Raw genomic sequence first — 22,345 nt, forward strand, 5'->3', positions numbered from 1 at the left:
ATGGAAGAACCCCGGCAGGCATCTGCCAATAAAAAGGGTCAATTTTTGGAGGGCTTGTGAAAAGCCATTGCTTGTTGCTTTAATGCTTTTACATCAATGTATGGAAGAACCCCGGCAGGCATCTGCCAATAAAAAGGGTCAATTTTTGGAGGGCTTGTGAAAAGCCATTGCTTGTTGCTTTAATGCTTTTACATCCATGTATGGAAGAACCCCGGCAGGCATCTGCCAATAAAAAGGGTCAATTTTTGGAGGGCTTGTGAAAAGCCATTGCTTGTTGCTTTAATGCTTTTACATCCATGTATGGAAGAACCCCGGCAGGCATCTGCCAATAAAAAGGGTCAATTTTTGGAGGGCTTGTGAAAAGCCATTGCTTGTTGCTTTAATGCTATTACATCCATGTATGGAAGAACCCCGGCAGGCATCTGCCAATAAAAAGGGTCAATTTTTGGAGGGCTTGTGAAAAGCCATTGCTTGTTGCTTTAATGCTTTTACATCCATGTATGGAAGAACCCCGGCAGGCATCTGCCAATAAAAAGGGTCAATTTTTGGAGGGCTTGTCAAAAGCCATTGCTTGTTGCTTTTACATCAATGTATGGAAGAACCCCGGCAGGCATCTGCCAATAAAAAGGGTCAATTTTTGGAGGGCTTGTGAAAAGCCATTGCTTGTTGCTTTTACATCCATGTATGGAAGAACCTCGGCAGGCATCTGCCAATAAAAAGGGTCAATTTTTGGAGGGCTTGTGAAAAGCCATTGCTTGTTGCTTTTACATCCATGTATGGATGAACCCCGGCAGGCATCTGCCAATAAAAAGGGTCAATTTTTGGAGGGCTTGTCAAAAGCCATTGCTTCTTCTTTTACCACCTTATATGTATGAACCCTGGCAGGCATCAGCCGCCTAAAATGGTAAATTTTTGTACCTTTTTTAACAATGCATTAAGCATACAACATGCACAAGTGCAGTGGTTTCTGTTAGTTATCTCCGTGTCCCATCCGTTTTCCTAGAGCCATACATGTTGGCGTAACTTTGACACCAACTTTGCATTAAAGACAGCTCAAAAGTACTTGGATACACTCATGGGTGACCTAAGAGTGTTATACAGGGCTTCTAGGGCTTTAAAACAGTGTTATACACGATTTTTAGGGGCTTTCTTGTATTACAGGTTCGGTCAGAACTAGTTCGGTCCGAATCGAACTTTTGCACGAAATTCGGCGAACTTGCCGAACCGAACTTTTCATAAGTTCGCTCATCTCTATTCATAATATTAAACGTAATGTCAAGAAGCCTCAATGGCTTTCCTGGATCGTGCTCTACACTGACAAAACATGCTTTTCTAAAAAGAAATTGAATCATTTAAAGGTCACTACTGAAATGACTAATAGACACGCACAACTGTTTAATACGCACTAGCCTTGTACTTGTCAATCATACTCATAGTGGAGAAAAATAGAAAAAATATTTTAAATTCTGCATTCCTTTTCGTTTTAAGTCATTTAATTGAGTTGTCAGACAAGAGAAAATATGTAACCCTTACTATGATGTTAGTGATTTGAAAATGTATTAGGTTCATTTCAGTTAAATATTATAACTTTTAAACAATATCATAGCTTAGATTTATTCTCATTTATATTTTTTATGTATTTTCACAATTTCCAACAAGATCTCCCCAAATACCCAACTCAAATTGACAGAGAAATCCAATAGATTATTACGGTCTCAAGCTAGCAATAGAGTACAGCCCCCTACCGCAGGCACCAGGAAAGATACCTTATCTGGGTATAGTATTGTTATCCTACCATAGCTAGGCTTCCAGTAATAGAATAAATCTGCCAATAATTTGCCCATCCTCTTATGATAATTAGATGATTCTCTTCAACCTGTGCCTATATATAGAGCAAAGATGAACAGGAAAGGTCAGCTATTTGTGACTGCTCTAGTGGCCAGTGTAAAAACTGCAATATTTCCAAAACATTTTTATGTGGATAGTCACATCAAACATAAAAAGAACACCACCAACATTAAAGAAATATTTATATGTATAATGAAAACCTGAATTAAGTAATTCTCTTTAAAGGTGTCCAAGAATTAGGCTTCTAGATGTCAGCACATGTATTAACTGCTACTGTTCATTCTAGATTTTTTTTTACATGGATAGGCATAACTAAGTTTGGCCTCTTTCACATTAATTTCACGCTACACATTTTGGAAAGTTATTTTCCCATAAAACATACATTATGGTCATGTAATTGGTCCAACACATTCAACACAGTTGTGCAATAGTAAATCGCGAGTGAGAGCGCATACTGGCAGGAATGTTTCTCTACTTTCTTTTCTTTTTTGGAAAGATAAGTAAAAAAGTTGTGAAAAATGTCTAAAAATATGTGTTTTATGTATATTCATATTACATTATAGGGGAAATTCCTTTTTTTTTTTACAATTAATAGTCCTAGAAGCATCTTTGTCTGTTCATTAACTGGGAAAACTCTGTATGTGATTTTATTAGACCTCATGCTCATGGACCTGGCCATATTATGGCTCTGTACAACCTTAAAGTTGTACAGCACCCATAAACTTATACAGGGGATCTCAACTGGCGGACTGCGGTTTGAATTAAGACCACGACACCAGTTGTCCAGACCGCTGCTGTCCAGACCAGGAAAGAAGCATTGTTAACTTTAAGCTTTGTGGCCAAGGCAGCTTCCGGTCTTGGTCCTTCTGTGTCAGGCCAGCATGACAGCTAGTGGCAGATTAGTGAAGGTTGAATGTCGGTCCTCTGCTGCAGCATGTAAGTGAGCTTAGGTGCTACTGCATAGTAGAAAGGAATTTCCCCCTTTACTGAGAGACAATTGACAGTTAAGGGAGGGAGGGTGCCAAGAGAAACACAGAAAGGTAGGAGGAAGGAAAGGTTGAGACAGATAGGGCCCAGACCCAATAGGAATTCTACACATTAACTTTATAAAATTCCCACTATATACTTAACTTTACACCTCACATGATCCCCATGCGCCTCATAATCTGCATGTTGCTCGTGTTAGGCACATTGGGGTTATTAAGGTGAGATACATGTGGTTATTAATTTAGTAACCCCATATGGCTTACATTAATATTGTCATGGTCTGTGGGTATGTGGACCCACTAGGCCGCACGGCCATAGCGGGGAGGCAGCTGGCCAAATCACAGAGCACCCCAGCAATACAAAGTCCCAAACAAGGGTACCTCAATAGTCCAGACCGTAGTCGAGGCTTTGGCACGGACGGAGGTGGGTGCAGTAGGTTACGCCAGACGTGGCAGATGACAGCAGGTGCAGCATGTTGCGGCAGACGTGGCAGATCATACAGGACGTGGAAGATGGCACTGGACGTAGCAGATGACAGCAGATGCAGCACGTTGCGCCAGACGTGGCGGATCACAGTGGATGTGGAAGATGGCACAGGCTGTGGCAAATGACAGCAGGTGCAGTATCCACGACTCCAACACTAGTAGGCACAGGAACAAGAACACAGCACGGGATACAGGAACAGGTAACAGGGCACGGGTAACAACTGAAACGGGAAACACTAAGGGACCATTTGCAAGACAGACTTGGGATACACTAACAATGCTCAGGAAAGGATCAGAAGGGCAGAGCCCATCCTGTAATCCAGGAAATCATATGAGTTAATGATGATTGTTTACATGTTCGCGCACTGACCCTTTAAGACTGGGCACGAGTGTGCGCGGGCACCCTACGAGACACAGCATACCTGAGCGGAAGTGAGCGCTGGCGTCTCCTAGGAAGGAGATGCGAGCCAGCGCTCACTGATCCATGGCTGCGGGCGTTGAGAGGTGAGTAAACCCGACGGCCCGCGGCCATGGACGCTACAAATATTGATAGTAAGTAACCCTATGTACCTCCCATTAGGAATTCCATGTGCCTCATTTTAACCACATACGCTTATATGTCTTGTTTCAACTCCATGAATCTCACATTAGTTACCCTATGGTGTATCTCATTAGTGTTACTAATGTGAGATGCGTTGGATTAAAACAAGGCGTATGGGCTCACTTACTATTATGACATCTTTACTGTTGGTGTTCAGCTCGGAACTTCACCTGAAGGCAGACCCAAGCAAGTGGACCTTTAATAAAAGTAGTTGGGCTCCTACCATAAACGATGTAGCATGGCCATTCAAATGGAATCCAGAAGAAAACCCCTCTTTATGAAACTGGAGGCAAAGGGAGGTTTTATTCTTTTAGATTCCATGTAAATCCACAAAAAAATAATCTTGGTCAGATATAGTATGTTCAGAGGTATTTTTCTTTAGAACTACTATTAGTAAAGAATAATTTAAATAATATGGCACCACACAGAGCACCATACTGCAACACATAAAGTTCCTACAGCTCCATAGTATTCTGCCATGTGAGTGACTGAAACACCCCTACACGTACCTGTAGAAGAAGTTATTCCAATAATAGAAATATGTTATATTAATGCACATTATGCATTTACATAGTTACATAGTTACATAGTTAGTACGGCTGAAAAAAGACACATGTCCATCAAGTTCAACCAAGGGACGGGAAAAGGGAAGGAAACATTTCTACACATAGGAGATAATATTTTTTTGTTCTAGGAAATTATCTAACCCTTTTTTAAAGCCATCTACTGTCCCTGCTGTGACCAGCTCCTGCGGTAGGCTATTCCATAAATTCACCGTTCTCACAGTAAAGAAGCCTTGTCGCCTCTGCAGCTTGAACCTTTTTTTCTCCAGACGGAGGGAGTGTCCCCTTGTTTTTTGAGGGGGTTTTACAAGGAACAGGATTTTACCATATTTTTTGTATGTGCCATTCATATATTTATATAAGTTAATCATGTCCCCCTTAGTCGTCTTTTTTCAAGGCTAAATAGGTTTAGTTCTTTTAATCTTTCCTCATAACTTAGATTCTCCATGCCCCTAATTAGCTTTGTTGCTCTTCTTTGTATTTTTTCCAACTCCAGGGCATCCTTTCTATGAACTGGAGCCCAGAACTGAACTGCATATTCTAGATGAGGCCTCACTAATGCTTTGTAAAGTGGCAATATTACATCCCTGTCCCGTGAGTCCATGCCTCTTTTAATACACGACAATATCCTGCTGGCCTTTGAAGCAGCTGATTGACACTGCATGCTGTTATTGAGTTTATGATTTACAAGTACACCCAGATCCTTCTCAACAAGTGAATCCGCCAGTGTATCTCCCCCTAGGACATATGATGCATGCAGGTTGTTGGTACCCAGATGCATAACTTTACATTTATCTACATTAAATTTCATCTGCCAAGTGGACGCCCAAACACTTAGTTTGTTTAAATCTGCCTGCAATTCATGAACATCTTCCATGGACTAAACTATATTACATAGCTTGGTGTCATCTGCAAAAATAGAAATAGTGCTATTAATCCCATCTTCTATATCATTATTAAATAAATAAATAAATAATATATGACTTTAAATTCATAAATGGAGAACTGACACGTTAAGACTAAACACATTCTCCACAGAGATAGAATTATGCCAAATGGCAAGAACCAGTACTGCTGCATCCCAGTCTTCTGTGTATGCCCCGGTTTATGGCCAAATTATGCACTAATGGGCACTATTAATCCTGAAATACTTCTATTGAAGTTGTAATTAATAGCTCTGGATTTATATGCTATATCTGTTCTATCAAGATCAAGACTGCAAAAATAGAATGCATCTTTAGAATATATTGCAATTATTACACAAATATGTTGCAAAGAAAAAAAAACAGGCAGAACACAAAATAAATAGTATAAAGACTGGAGAGAGTATCACTGTTCTAGATGCAAGGCTGAACATTGTATTGTAAAGTGCACCTCGTTATTTCTATAAACAGCCCTATATTTCTCCAATTTCTCTGTTGTTTACTGCCTTAAAGATGCTCTGTCACTAGTTTAGTAATGCCCTATCCCCTAGCTAATCTAATAGGCGCTGTCACACTGATAATGCTGGTGAAAATTGTGTCCCAAAAAGTTTATTATTTCAAAAGTTATGAGCTTTTTTTCTAAATATGCAAATGAGGCTATCCTAGACAAGTGGGTGTCAACACCAGCGATTCTCCTGAGGTGGAGCTACCGCACAGACTCTGACCTTGACCTATCAGCATGAAGCTGTTTCACACAGTGTGAGAGACTGAAGCTGTAGTGAAGGGGATCACTTCAAATAGACATATTTCAGGCTGTGGACCACCTAGAACACTGGTTCTGGTGGCATATGAAAGATGAGATTCTAATATTTCATATGGCAAAGTTCTAGCTGTGGGAAAGGAAGCTGTATACTATATGATCACACTGTGTTGCTCGGCAGAGAAGAGGGAGAAGCTGTATCAGGATTGGACAGCATCATACAGAAATCATTACACTGCCCAGAGTGAAAAGATAGAATTGCCTCCCATTTGGTAAGTATAGGCAAATTAGCATATTTAGAAAAATGCTCATAACTTTGCAAATAATAAACGTTTTGAAACAAAATCACACTGTAGTTATCAGCATCATAACGCCTATTAGATTAGTTAGGAGATAGGAAATTAATAAAGTAGTGACAGATCCTCCGTAAGTCATTTCTGGAATATTATAAAATTTGTCTTCCAGTGTTTGGGTATAATAGTCTGAATGGCAGCAAGGAGCTTTCTTTTTATAAAAGGCAAAGATGTGGCTAAAATTGATAATTGATTACAGCACAATTTAAGGATCATTTTTAAGGTTAATGCCAAAACAGTCATTACGTTTTTTAACCACTGATCGCCAAAAGGGTTGAATCAATGGGCATGCCCACCAGATATATAGAAAGGCATCCCAAACTTTCTCCACATCAACAACAATACATGTGGGCAGGGCCGTCATCAGGAATTTCTGGCCCCCAAACAGCCAAAGATATTGCCCCCCCCCCTCCATTACCGGTGGTGGGCAATGGAAAGTGTGGAGCTCACGTTTGTATGCCATATGCAGTAACTGATTTTGTTACTGATGTCAAGTTACAGTGAACAAAACCATAAAGCAGTCAGTGACCAGTTGATACCCTGGATTTTATTGAATTCAGCCAAAACATATGGCATACAATGGGATACATCGCCTGGGGAATGGCCCTGGCATTTTTTATGCAGCATGTGGATGAGATTTGTTCAAATCACATCCACTCTGCTGCTACTGTATTATGCTGCAGATTTTCCGCAATGATATCCATTGTGGAAAATCTGTAGTGTTTATGCTACGTGTGAATTTACCTTTACAGATTTTGCTAAGGATTTGCAGCAAATGAATTCTTTGCATTGTAAAGGGTGAAATGCGTGGCAATTTTGCAACATAATAGGCATGCTGCTAATTTAACAATCAGGAGAATGCCCTAAAGCACATGCAGATTTTTTTCTGCTGCATGTAAATGGGGTTTTGAAAACCCCATTCAGATGAGTTGTACTGTAATTTGTAGTGGATTTTAGTGTGCAATCCGCACCGAAAATAGGAGACAAATCCATTATGTCTGAAGTGGCCTTAATGGGGTTTTACACTGGGCGACTATCATGCAGACAAGCATTCATAGAACGCTTGATGCCAATAATTGCCCAGTGTAAACAGGGCAGCGATCATCAGATGATGAGAAAACGCTCGATCATCTGCTGATTGTATCGTTTTAAAAAAGTAAAATATTATCGTTGTCGGCAGCACATCTCCCTTTGTAAACAGGGAGACACACTGCCTACATGATAACAATGTATGGGGACGAGCAATCGGAGTAACGGCCGCTCGTCCCCATCCATAGCTCCGTGTAACAAGAGCACACGAGCGCCGATCAACGATGTCTTGTTGAACAGTGGTCGCTGCACTGGCCAATTATCGGACAGTGTAAAAGGGCCTTTAGGGTCTATTCACACAGTGCAGTCAAACCCCATTTTTTGGCACAATTTTTGCAAAATCGCAGCAAAAACTTGATTTGACTGCACTGTGAGAATATAGCCTAAAAGCATTGTTTTTTCATGTTTTGTGGCATTATTTTTTTTATGTAATTCTTGGTTATTGAGGTACAAATAATGCGGCTTTGCTGAGATTTTTAAAATTGAGGCAAAAATCGCGGAAAAAACATTTTTGCCGTGATTAAGAAAATCGCAGCAAAAAAACACAAGGTAAACGAAAAAAACACACTTTATTTTCTACAAATGGGGTCAGGGGGGATGTGAAGGAGGATGGGGCACTCACCAGTCTTGCAGGGTCCTGTCGTCTGTGTCTGGTGGGCGGCTCTCTCCACATGGAGCCGCTTTCATGTTTCTCATGCAGCAGCTTCCCCTACTGTCCTCTCAGGGTCCCAGCATTAAAGTTACGTTAGAGTAAGGAACAGAAAGGTCCATTCCTTTCTCCAATTAACTAACGCTGGGGCTCTGATAGAAATGTTTACAGTTACTAAGAAGCGGGCAGGACCCTTTTTTCCAGCATTGTGGCCCGGCCCCTGACTGCAGTACAAGCTGTACTGCCCTGACGGCGGCTCTGCATGTGGGCATTGGAAAATATCTTAATATAGTCACTGGGGACAAAGTACCACCTAGTAGTGATTTTATATTTAAAGGGGTTGTCCTGTTTTCCAATATACTTTCTCTATTCATTCCTCACAATTTTTAGGATCTCTGATTGTTGGTATTCAGTAGGAACATTCATTGTTTACTTCCAGTGGATAAAATTACGTCCATTGCCATGTGATGGACAAACAGGTGTTGGAATCCTTAGAAGACAGAGCTCTGATAACGAGCCGGGCAACTGTGTGTTCATTACAAGACCAAGCCGTTTTTTTTTCTTCACTCGTAAACAATGGAGGTTTTTAATTGACTTGACATATAACAGTGGTCTTGAAAACCATGAGGAACTGATACAGAAAATATATTGGAAAATTGTATAACATTTTATTGTACAATAAATAACCTTTACTTGTCGAAGCTGGAATTACACCTTCAAATATTGTCCTCAACTGTACTGTACAATTCATTTACATGCCATAGGGGAAGCTATTTCATATAACTCTTTTGTTACCATAGGGATGATCCTTATGGCATTAAAGTTCTATGTATACACGATCCTGCATTCATAACTCTCAGACTTTGAAGTTCTATATATTCTACTGTACATCTTGTACTATACCTATTCTATTCTACATAGCTTACATTATGCAATGCTCATCTTCATCATTTTATCATCTTGTCACTATTTTATACAGAGTGCTTGTAATATAAATTGCTTTATAACTCGTAGCACCCACATCAAACAAATTATAGTGCTGACCTTGAATTTATCCTTTAGGCATATAAAAAGCTTAAATGATTACGGTAGAGAATCTATGAACAATCATTTGTAGAAAGGCCAGCTTTTATAATCGAAAGCTTCTTTTTATCTGTATGCCAAGCTGGAAGCTATACACAGCAGAAACAGGTCTGGCAGCCGCACTCTGGAGGACTATGGGACCCATTGTTTGGAAGTGCTCCCAGCTGTTATTGTCACCAGTCAAATTAGTTATGATGCCTTCATTGCTAAAAAGAGTATCTGGTACACGTGAATATTATGATCTTGTTTTATTCATTTCAGATGAAAGCGCGTAATATCATTGCTGGGGAATTAAAATTGGATTGTATTCTATAGTTAAGACGTTGCCCATAAAGGAACAAAAAATGTAATTCTTCAGTAAATAGTAACTTAATAGTAACTTCATGCAGTATATCTGCCATTTGGAACATAACCTATTTAAAGCTGTATGGCTACATTTGGAATGGGAATATTTGGATTTAATCATATACTGTAGTAAATATAATATTGCATTAACCAGGGTCCAACGTTATCAATGAGTCGGGTGATATTGGATTTAAGACATACTACATAGCGGACGTAAGTCTCCATAATTACAGAGGCATAGTTGTTAGGAGGCTGGAGGGGCATGTGCTCCCAGTACTGGGTACCTGCGGTTGGGGGCCCAAAACGCCTCTGCCTTGGCCAGAAAATTTAGATACAGGGCTAGAGCAGTGAACGAAATCTTAGCCCCCAGTTGTAGCAAAGCCTAGGTATGACTTGATGAGCAGAAGAATTAGATACTGCATCCCAGTGCCTTATAAATCCCTTATTTACTGCTTTCTAACATTTGACATAACTGTATGTCATGGCCGGGAAGTGGGAATATAATGCGGGTTTAGTATATTTAAGCAGTTAGAAAGGGGGGAGCCTTCTGTCATCCCTTTGGCTCTCAGAATATGGCAACGCAAAACAGGTTTTTTTCTATAGTTTCTTTTTTGTAAAAGTAGTATATCATAATAAAACAAACAATATATAGGCTCACACGGAGTATTTTGGGGGAGGAATATCTGACTCAAAATTCCGTTTGGAACTTTGAGGCAGATATTTCTCTCCCTGCACGCCGATTTTCGCGGCAATTATCGCACCGTTTTTCGCCCGCGGCCATTGAGCGCCGCGGGCATAAAACAGCGAGATATACGCTTTCTCCTGCCTCCCATTGAAGTCAATGGGAGGTCGGAGGCGGAAGCGCCCGAAGATAGGGCATGTCGCTTCTTTTTCCCGCGAGGCAGTTTTACTGCTCGCGGGAAAAAGACGCCGACGCCTCCCATTGAAATCAATGGGAGGCGTTCTCGGGCCGTTTCTGCCGAGTTTTGCGACGCGGTTTCCACGTCAAAAAACTCGGCAAAATACCCCGTGTGCACATAGCCTAAATTTGGTTTGGCCGTAATCGTATTGACATACAAAATATAGTTACTATTTAATTTTTACTGCACAGTAAATGTTGTGAAAACAAAACCCAAACAGAGGAATCACTGGTTTTTTCCTATTCCACTCCACAAATATTATTATTTTTTGTTTCACAGTACATTATATGGTACATGAAGTCATGCCTTTAAAAAAAAACAACTTCTGCCCTGCTTAAAAACAAGCTTTTATACATGTCGAAAGAAAAATTAAAAAAAGTTATCGCTTTTGGAAGGCAGGGAGGAAAAAAATAAAAAAATTAAAATGGCTGTGGCGGCAAGAGGTTAATATTGTTCTGATCTTTGTGAAACAAGTTAGAAGGTGATCGGAGATAAACCTTTCATTTTGTGACTTCAGTACTTTGCATTTGTACTGAGAAGCTACAGATGGTTTATCGTGCCTTAATAGTATTTTATTTGCTTCTTTTTGCGTTTCATCAGTTTTAAAGTTTTCAAATGAGCCTTGTCAAAAATAAAAATATAATATATCTGTACTTATGAATTCTCACTGAAAGAAGTAATCACCCACCGAAATGAAGGGAATATATTAAAGTAGTATAGGAAGTTGTTGTGACATAAAAACAATTTATTTTCAAACTAAAGATATATTGTAACTTGTAAGAGTGCTTCACCTGAAAATGAAGAATAGATAAACAAACGGGGCTTTAAATTGTATTGTCTTTCTGAAAGATACATTTTAAATTCATTATTTAATCTATATTTTGGTACTGTCCCAGCAAATACATAGTACAATAAGTTCATTTATATTCTGTTTTTCTTCAGGCTTGTGACTGTGGTGGTCCAGGATCTCTGAGCACACAGTGTAATCCCGATACAGGTTGCTGTTTCTGCCGTCCAAATTTCTCAGAAGACAAGTGCACCAATTGCAGAATAGGATATCGCAATTATCCCCATTGTGTTAGCTGCGACTGCTCTATAGCCGGAAGTAAACCTGAGAGCTGTGATCGTGAAACTGAAAAATGTTCTTGTGTTGAAGAGACAGCACAGTGCAGCTGTAAGGTAAGAAATGTGTAATAAAAGTATCTATCTATCTATCTATCTATCTATCTATCTATCTATCTATCTATCTATCTATCTATCTATCTATCTATCTATCTATCTATCTATCTATCTATCTATCTATCTATCTATCATCTATGTAACTAGGAAAGACTGGGCCCCATAGCAAACTTTAGACTGGGGCACCCCTCCCCAGGGTGTCACACAACCCCCTCTTGTAGATAGCGCCTTTTTACAGCCCCCCCTGTAGATAACGCCATACAACCCCCCCTGTAGATAACGCCAAACAGCCCCCTTTGTAGATAGAGGGGGCTGTATGGCGTTATCTACAAAGGGGGCTGTATGGCGTTATCTACAAAGGGGGCTGTATGGCGTTCTCTACAGAGGGGGCTGTGTGGAGTTATCTACAGAGGGGGCTGTATGGAGTTATCTACAGAGGGGGCTGTATGGCGTTCTCTACAGTGGGGGCTGTATGGCGTTATCTAGAGAGGGGGCTGTATGGCATTCTCTACAGGGGGGCTGTATGGCGTTATCTACAGAGGGGACTCTGTATGGCGTTCTCTACAGTGGGGGCTGTTTGGAGTTCTCTACAGTGGGGGCTGTATGGCGTTATCTACAGAGAGGGCTGTATGGCGTTATCTACAGAGGGGGCTGTATGGCGTTATCTACAGAGGGGGCTGTATGGCGTTATCTACAGAGGGGGCTGTATGGCGTTATCTACAGGGGGCTGTATGGCGTTCTCTACAGGGGGAGCTGTATGGCGTTATCTACAGAGGGGGCTGTATGGCGTTATCTACAGGGGGCTTTATGGCGTTCTCTACAGGAGGGGCTGTATGGCGTTCTCTACAGGGGGTCTGTATGGCGCTAACGCCCTACAGCCCCCCTGTAGAGAACGCCATACAGCCCCCCCTGTAGAGAACGCCATACAGCCCTCCCCTGTAGAGAACGCCATACAGCCCCCCCTGTAGAGAACGCCATACTGCCCCCACCTGTAGGGAACGTCATACAGCCCCTCCTGTAGGGAACGCCATACAGCCCCCCTGTAGGGAACGCCATATAGCCCCCCCTTTAGGGAACGCCATACAGCCCCCCCTGTAGGAAACGCAATACAGCCCCCCCTGTAGGGAACGCCATACAGCTCCCCCCTGTAGGGAACGCCATACAGCCCCCCCCCCTGTAGCGAACGCCATACAGCCCCCCCTTGTAGGGAACGCCATACAGCCCCCCCGGTAGGGAACGCCATACAGCCCCCCCTGTAGGGAACAACATACAGCCCCCTGTAGGGAACGCCATACAGCCCCCCTGTAAGGAACGCCATACAGCCCCTCCCCCTGTAGGGAACGCCATACAGCGTCCCCCCTCCCAAAAAAATGCGACCTACAGTGTGTCCTACAGAAGACATGGCTACTACAGCGGGACGCCACTGAACACTACGGCAGAGCAGGGAGGTATCTCCCCACTCTGCCATTAAACAAGACATGTATCCCCTATCCACAGGATAGGGGATACATGTGTGATCGCTGGCAGCGATAGGGAGAACCTGCCATGGCTACTACAGCGGGACGCCACTGAACACTACGGCAGAGCAGGGAGGTATCTCCCCACTCTGCCATTAAACAAGACATGTATCCCCTATCCACAGGATAGGGGATACATGTGTGATCGCTGGCAGCGATAGGGAGAACCTGCCATGGCTACTACAGCGGGACGCCACTGAACACTACGGCAGAGCAGGGAGGTATCTCCCCACTCTGCCATTAAACAAGACATGTATCCCCTATCCACAGGATAGGGGATACATGTGTGATCGCTGGCAGCGATAAGGAGAACGGGGGACTGAAAGTCCCCCAAGTTCTCCATGACTAACCTTTGACTTCCGGCGTCTGCGCAGCTCAATAAACATGAAGGGAGCACTGGTCACGCATGCGCACAAGCGCGACCGGCGCTCCATTCATTTCTACGGAGCTGCCGATACAGACCCCGGAAGTCCGAGGTTTGTGATCGAGTCCTTCAGGGGACTCCTTATCAATGCCAGCGATCACACATGCATCCCCTATCCTGTGGATTGGGGATACATGTCTTTTGTTTAATGGCAGAGCGGCGAGATACCTCCCTGCTCTGCCATAGTCGTGTTCAGTGGCGTCGCGCTGTAGCAGCCATAGCGGCTGCTGGCGGAACCTCCGGCCATGGTGGGGGCCCGTGCCGGTGGGTGACACGGGCCCCCTCATGCCGCGGGCCCCGTAGCAGCCGCTACGGCTGCTACGGCGGTAGTTACGCCACTGTATATCTATCTATCTATCTACCTATCTATCTCATATCTATCTATCTATCTATCTATCTATCTATCTATCTATCTATCTATCTATCTACCTATCTACCTATCTATCTCATATCTATCTATCTATCTATCTATCTATCTATCTATCTATCTATCTATCTATCTATCTATCTATCTATCTATCTATCTAACTATCTATCTATCTATCTATCTATCTATCTATCTATCTATCTATCTATCTATCTATCTATCTATCTATCTATCTATCTATCTATCTATCTATCTACCTATCTATCTCATATCTATCTATCTATCTATCTATCTATCTATCTATCTAACTATCCATCATCATCTCAGGGCGTGATATTACGATATATTATCTTTGGTGAAATGAAGGGAATTATCACAAGTTATGGACTTGAATGTAGTGCTAATTTATTCACAATCTCCCTGTTTGTGCCTGCTCTACAGATTTAAGTGTAGACTTAGACTACATGGAAGGTGTATAAAATGGAAATATGTGAAATTGTTAGGGATCTGCCAGGTACTTCATCTAGCTACACTCCTGGGATTAATCAATCCACACCTGAGGCCAGACCTGTTCGACTGACACCTTCTCCCACCAACCAGGGTGGCAGGCTCAGGAGTGGGAGAGCCTATCGCGGCCTGGTCTCTCGGAGTTAGCTCCGCCCCCTGCCCTTTATTACCTGCCCTGTGCTCTCCCTCAGTGCTTGTAATTCTTTTGGATTCCTGGCCCCACTGCTGCTTGCTCCAGCCTGCTTCTGCCGTGCTTCTGCCTTGCTGCAGTTCTGCTTGACCTGCTTTGCTTGCCCTGGCTTGCTTCTGTCTCCGTGTCCGCTCGGGTGTACTCACTTCGTCCTGGTCTTGACTGTTCGTTCGCCGCCCCGTTTCCTCGTGGCGTTCCGGGGCTACTGCCCCTTCCCTTGCGTGTTCCCTGTTTGTCTTCCTGTGCACTTAGCCAGCGTAGGGACCGCCGCCCAGTTGTACCTCGTCGCCTAGGGCGGGTCGTTGCAAGTAGGCAGGGACAGGGCGGTGGGTAGATTAGGGCTCACTTTCCCTTCACCTCCTTCCTGCCATTACATAATTACAAGCCCTTACCTAGTCTACCATTTCTCCTACGCTGACGCTATCATGGACCCCCTTGAGACCCTGACCCAGCAGATGCAGGGCCTCTCCCTACAGGTCCAGGCCCTGGCCCAAAGGGTCAATCAGGGTGACGCTGCTTTAGTAGTACCCCTCACCTCACCTCTAGAACCCGACCTCAAGTTACCTGACCGGTTTTCAGGGGACCGTAAGACGTTTCTCTCCTTCCGGGAGAGTTGCAGACTGTATTTCCGCCTAAAGCCCCACTCCTCAGGTTCCGAGAACCAGCGGGTGGGTATCATCATATCCCGACTCCAGGAAGGGCCACAAGAGTGGGCCTTCTCCTTGGCTCCTGACGCCCCTGAACTTTCCTCTGTTGATCGTTTTTTCTCTGCCCTCGGACTCATTTACGACGAGACTGACAGGACTGCTTTAGCCGAGAGTCAGCTGGTGACCTTACGTCAGGGTAGAAGACCGGTTGAGGAATACTGTTCTGATTTTAGGAAGTGGTGCGTAGCTTCTCAGTGGAACGATCCGGCCCTAAGGTGCCAGTTTAGGTTAGGATTATCTGACGCCCTGAAGGATCTGCTGGTTAGCTACCCCTCGCCTGACTCCCTTGACCAGGTTATGGCCCTAGCAGTACGACTTGACCGACGTCTCAGGGAACGTCAGCTAGAACGCTTCAGTGTGCTCCCCTCTGACTTTTCTGCGATTCCCCCCGAGGTCCCGTCTCCTCGCCCCTCCACGGAGGACTCGGAGGTACCTATGCAACTCGGGGCCTCCATGTCCCCTCGACAACGTAGGGAGTTTCGCAGAATGAATGGTCTCTGCTTCTACTGTGGGGACGACAAGCATCTACTGAACACCTGTCCCAGGCGCAAGAATAAGAAGCCGGAAAACTTCCGCGCCTAAGTGATCATCGGGGAGGTCACTTGGGCGCACAGGTATTTCCCGTTAATGTGAAACGCAATAAAATTTTGCTTCCCTTTCAGGTCTCGTTTGCTGGCCGGTCTGCCACGGGCAGTGCTTTCGTGGATTCCGGCTCATCTGCTAATATCATGTCTGTGGAATTTGCTATGTCTCTAAAGATGCCTTGTATTGATTTACCTTATCCTATCCCTGTAGTAGGAATCGACTCAACACCCCTTGCTAATGGTTATTTTACTCAGCATACTCCTGTTTTTGAACTCCTGGTTGGCTCCATGCATTTGGAGCAGTGCTCTGTACTGGTGATGCAGGGATTATCGTCTGATCTGGTTTTAGGCCTTCCCTGGTTGCAGTTGCATAATCCCACATTTGATTGGAATACTGGGGATCTCACCAAATGGGGTAATGAATGTCTGATGTCATGTCTTTCTGTTAACTCTATTTCTCCCCGGGAGGAGGTAAACACACTTCCTGAGTTTGTTCAGGACTTCGCCGATGTGTTTTCTAAGGAGGCCTCCGAGGTGTTGCCCCCCCATAGAGATTACGATTGCGCTATCGATTTGGTGCCTGGTGCCAAGCTTCCTAAGGGTAGGATATTTAATCTTTCATGTCCTGAACGTGAAGCGATGAGGGTGTATATCCAAGAATGCCTGGCCAAGGGTTTCATTCGCCCCTCGACTTCTCCTGTAGGTGCTGGCTTCTTCTTCGTGGGGAAGAAGGATGGTGGTCTTAGGCCGTGCATTGATTATCGTAACCTGAATAAGGTCACCGTAAGGAACCAGTACCCACTTCCTTTGATTCCGGATCTTTTTAATCAGGTTCAGGGAGCCCAATGGTTTTCTAAGTTCGATCTACGGGGGGCATATAACCTTATCCGCATCAAAGAGGGGGATGAGTGGAAAACTGCGTTCAACACACCCGAGGGTCATTTCGAATACCTGGTCATGCCCTTTGGGTTGTGTAATGCCCCTGCTGTCTTCCAGAATTTTATTAATGAAATCCTGAGAGAGTACCTGGGTAATTTTCTTGTTGTGTACCTTGATGACATACTGGTGTTTTCCAAGGACTGGTCCTCCCACGTGGAGCATGTCAGGAAGGTGCTCCAGGTCCTTCGGGAGAATAATCTGTTTGCTAAGACTGAAAAATGTGTCTTTGGGGTACAGGAGATACCATTTTTAGGGCAAATCCTCACTCCTCATGAATTCCGCATGGACCCTGCCAAGGTTCAAGCTGTGGCGGAATGGGTCCAACCTGCCTCCCTTAAGGCGTTACAGTGTTTTTTAGGGTTCGCCAACTATTACAGGAGATTTATTGCCAACTTCTCGGTCGTCGCTAAGCCTCTTACGGACCTTACCCGCAAGGGTGCCGATGTCCTCCATTGGCCCCCTGAGGCCGTCCAGGCCTTTGAGACTCTCAAGAAGTGCTTTATCTCGGCCCCCGTGCTGATTCAGCCCAACCAAGAGGAGCCATTTATTGTGGAGGTTGACGCTTCCGAGGTGGGAGTGGGGGCCGTCCTGTCCCAGGGTACCAGCTCCCTCACCCATCTCCGCCCCTGTGCTTACTTCTCTAGGAAGTTTTCGCCCACGGAGAGTAACTATGATATTGGCAACCGCGAACTTCTAGCCATTAAATGGGCTTTTGAGGAGTGGCGGCACTTCCTGGAGGGGGCCAGACACCAGGTAACGGTCCTTACGGATCACAAGAATCTGGTTTTCCTAGAATCGGCCCGGAGGCTTAATCCTAGACAAGCTCGGTGGGCACTATTCTTTACCAGATTTAATTTCTTGGTTACCTATAGGGCTGGGTCCAAGAATATTAAGGCTGACGCTCTGTCACGTAGTTTAATGGCCAATCCTCCTTCCGAGAAGGATCCCGCTTGTATTTTACCCCCTGGTATAATCGTCTCTGCCACGGATTCTGATTTAGCTTCTGATATCGCGGCTGATCAGGGTGCAGCTCCCGGGAACGTCCCTGGGGACAAACTGTTTGTTCCCCTGCAATACCGGCTGAGGGTACTCAGGGAAAACCATGACTCCGCTCTATCCGGTCATCCTGGCATCTTGGGCACCAAACACCTCATTACCAGAAACTATTGGTGGCCTGGGTTGCCTAAAGATGTTAGGGCTTACGTCGCCGCTTGTGAGGTTTGCGCTAGGTCCAAAACCCCTAGGTCCCGACCTGCGGGCCTACTACGTTCCTTGCCCATTCCCCAGAGACCTTGGACCCATATCTCCATGGATTTTATCACCGATTTGCCTCCATCTCAGGGCAAGTCGGTGGTGTGGGTGGTAGTCGACCGCTTCAGCAAGATGTGCCACTTTGTGCCCCTTAAGAAGCTACCTAACGCCAAGACGTTAGCTTCTTTGTTTGTGAAACACATCCTGCGTCTCCATGGGGCCCCAGTCAATATCGTTTCTGACAGAGGGGTACAATTTGTTTCCTTATTTTGGAGAGCTTTTTGTAAAAAGTTGGAGATTGATCTGTCCTTCTCCTCCGCCTTCCATCCCGAAACCAATGGCCAAACGGAAAGGACCAACCAATCCCTGGAACAATATTTAAGGTGTTTCATCTCTGACTGTCAATTCGATTGGGTCTCATTCCTTCCCCTTGCTGAATTTTCCCTGAATAACCGGGTCAGTAACTCGTCAGGGGTCTCCCCGTTTTTCTGTAATTTCGGGTTTAACCCTAGGTTCTCCTCCGTCTCCCCTGGTTGTTCCAATAATCCTGAGGTAGAGGAGGTTCATCGGGAACTGTGCACTGTCTGGGCCCAGGTTCAGAAGAACCTAGAGGCGTCCCAGAGCGCACAAAAGATTCAGGCGGATAGTAGACGTTCTGCTAACCCCCGGTTTGTCGTCGGGGATTTGGTCTGGTTGTCGTCCAGGAACTTGCGCCTTAAGGTCCCGTCCAGGAAGTTTGCTCCCCGATTTATTGGACCTTATAAGATCATTGAAGTCCTCAACCCTGTATCCTTCCGTCTGGAGCTCCCCCCATCCTTTCGCATACATGACGTCTTCCATGCCTCCCTCCTTAAACGCTGCTCCCCGTCCTGGTCCCCCTCGAGGATACCTCCTGTTCCCGTTCTCACCCCTGAGGGGGTGGAATTCGAGGTGGCCAAGATTATGGACAGTAGGATGGTCCAGGGCTCCCTCCAGTACCTGGTCCATTGGAGAGGATACGGGCCGGAGGAGAGGACTTGGGTACCTGCCCGTGATGTTCACGCTGGGGTATTGATCAGGAGGTTCCACCTCCTCTTCCCCACTAAACCGGGTCCCCTTAGTAAGGGTCCGGTGGCCCCTCATAAAAGGGGGAGTACTGTTAGGGATCTGCCAGGTACTTCATCTAGCTACACTCCTGGGATTAATCAATCCACACCTGAGGCCAGACCTGTTCGACTGACACCTTCTCCCACCAACCAGGGTGGCAGGCTCAGGAGTGGGAGAGCCTATCGCGGCCTGGTCTCTCGGAGTTAGCTCCGCCCCCTGCCCTTTATTACCTGCCCTGTGCTCTCCCTCAGTGCTTGTAATTCTTTTGGATTCCTGGCCCCACTGCTGCTTGCTCCAGCCTGCTTCTGCCGTGCTTCTGCCTTGCTGCAGTTCTGCTTGACCTGCTTTGCTTGCCCTGGCTTGCTTCTGTCTCCGTGTCCGCTCGGGTGTACTCACTTCGTCCTGGTCCTGACTGTTCGTTCGCCGCCCCGTTTCCTCGTGGCGTTCCGGGGCTACTGCCCCTTCCCTTGCGTGTTCCCTGTTTGTCTTCCTGTGCACTTAGCCAGCGTAGGGACCGCCGCCCAGTTGTACCTCGTCGCCTAGGGCGGGTCGTTGCAAGTAGGCAGGGACAGGGCGGTGGGTAGATTAGGGCTCACTTTCCCTTCACCTCCTTCCTGCCATTACAGAAATAATGATCATTACACAGCATTGAGGTATTCTAGTGATGAATGTTCTACCTTAAGTATATTACATTACCTAAAGGAAAGATATTTGCATGCAGATTTTACTAGTCTGTCAGACAAAATGCACAAGTTAATGCTTTTTTATAATCATTTAGCCACACAGCTATAACTTGGATGCAGGCCAGACAGATGAATTATAGCATACTAGTTTTCATACAGAACGTTACTTGCATTTTCCATTAGGATAACTGAATGTAAACTGTATACCAGCTTCAATTTTCTGCAAATGACCGTTTTCAGTTCTGTGGGGGGGGGGGGGGGGGCATTGCTTTTGCTTTCAACTTGTTACATATTTGCTATCCTTGATCATTTTCTAGCTTTAAATCAATTGTGACTATTTTAACTGTATAATAATGATACATTTTCTTTTACGTTAGACATAGGCCATATAATAAATTGGTTGGGGAATTATTTTTGTAAAATAAAAAAATTAATAGAATCTCATGCTGTCTCTACTGAACTAACCTCACATGAGATATACATTATTTACACTTGATAACTGTAGTAGATATGAAAAGGTGTACATGAGTTTCAGAATGAATCTCCAAAAAGAACTTTCTAAGCATTCTTGTTTGATTAGTATCTTTTAGTCTGAAGAAGGAGCCTCTGTGCTCTGAAAGCTGCATATAGAACTTTTATGGTTAGCTAATAAAGGTATCATGCCTACTATACTTTTGTCTTTTTTGACACAAAGGTATTTAACATTGCATATTGTTTCTGGCTAACACGGTACTACACTATATTTTACTATCTTTTAGTCTAGAATTGTAGAAGATCATAAAGGAGGTCATAGGTACAGTACCACAGTTTATTTCTTCCTTGGGCTTAGAAGAAATCTTCCCTTTATATCTGATCCTGTGCCTACCATCAGCAAGTAAGTCTGATGACAAAGCATCTGGATAGTAGATTAAAAGAAAGTTCTGGACTGAAAAGCTTCTGAAAGGTATTACCAGATATTCCTTTTAGAGGTGGGGGTTCATTCTTTATCCCTTGTGTGTATTCAAGCTTTAAAGTTTGTTTCTCTTTCTGTACATCGTTTAAATTCTTTAGTCTTCGTGAAACATTACTTCCATTTACTCATGTTCCACAAAAAGAAGACAGGTCATTTTCAATTATTTGGACTTGAAAGAGTTTTCCCATATTGGACATTTATGGCATATTCAAAGGATATGCCATAAATGTCCAATAGATGCAGGTCCCAACTCAGGGACCTGCACGTATCTCTAGAACGGAGCCCCCTGAACCTCGTTCTACCTTGCTTGGTTCCCGCTGCTTCACAGCCATTTCCTGATGAGCTGGTCGGGAGCTACAGAAACAGCAGAGCTCGCCAAGATGGAAAAACATCTTTAAGGATGCTCGCACATTTCTTCCAAATGAGATGATCCCCACATTCTATTAATCATCAACACTCAAGTTTCAAGGGCCATTTTCTCTTGATTGCCACTTACCAGATATCTGTGCATGATTCCCAGACTAAAGTCCTGCATTATATTAGCATAAAACTCCCAGAGTTCAAGGGTCAAATTGAGATATGGAACTATAATTTATGTATCACCCTAATATATACTTTACAGTGACTCTAAGGTGGTATTTTACATTAGAATTAGAAATAAGTGTGTGGTTTGTGATTTATAGAAAATGTAAGTTACTGACATAAATATTTCTACTTAATGCTAGTATTTCTCTTGAAAAGGTCTGTATTGTTATGTACTTATTTATTTGTATGCACAGTATAACAAGAAAATCCTCTCAGGAATTTTAATGTAGAGACAGATTTACCTAAATGTACAGTAAGCACATTCCTATATATAAATGAAAAAAAAAATAAGACAAGATCAGACTATGTATGACCACTAAATAATAGGGAGTTCATCATTGGAGAAAGGCAGAGCTGCTAAATGAGTTATTATCTCTGCATATAAAAAGGGAGAAATAGCAGCTGATGTAGGCGAGGCGAGTGCTGTTAATACATCAAAGAGGTTTTCTCATCTCAGACATTTCTGGCATATCCCAGTTCTGGGACCCGCGCCTATATCGAGAACGGGGGTTATCCGACCCCCATTTCGCCTAGTGCAGCCTCAGAATCCAGTTTAGGAGTAGTGGAGAGAGGGTGGCGCATGCACACGGCTCTCTCCATTCTGTTCTATGGTTGATACTGTAACAGCTGAGCAGCGCTTGTTCGGCTATTTCCATAACTCCCATTGAACAGAATCGAGAGAGTCCCCGCATGCATGATTCTGCAGCCAGCGACCGCCGAATCTGGCAATACAGAGGTTGGATGACCTTCATTCTCGATATATTGCAG

At 44.2% G+C, this 22,345-nt stretch overlaps 1 protein-coding gene across 1 annotated transcript in view; it reads left to right on the forward strand.

Annotated features, from left to right (window-relative positions):
• Positions 1-22,345, forward strand: part of LAMA2 (laminin subunit alpha 2) — an 852,154-nt gene that overhangs the window by 534,558 nt on the left and 295,251 nt on the right. Inside the window, exon 24 of the mRNA XM_075863715.1 lies at positions 11,549-11,785. Within this exon, the coding sequence (XP_075719830.1) occupies positions 11,549-11,785 (237 nt within the window). The remainder of the gene's footprint in view (positions 1-11,548; positions 11,786-22,345) is intronic.

This window comes from Rhinoderma darwinii, chromosome 4 (genome assembly GCF_050947455.1).
Source record: "Rhinoderma darwinii isolate aRhiDar2 chromosome 4, aRhiDar2.hap1, whole genome shotgun sequence".
NCBI lineage: Eukaryota > Metazoa > Chordata > Amphibia > Anura > Rhinodermatidae > Rhinoderma > Rhinoderma darwinii.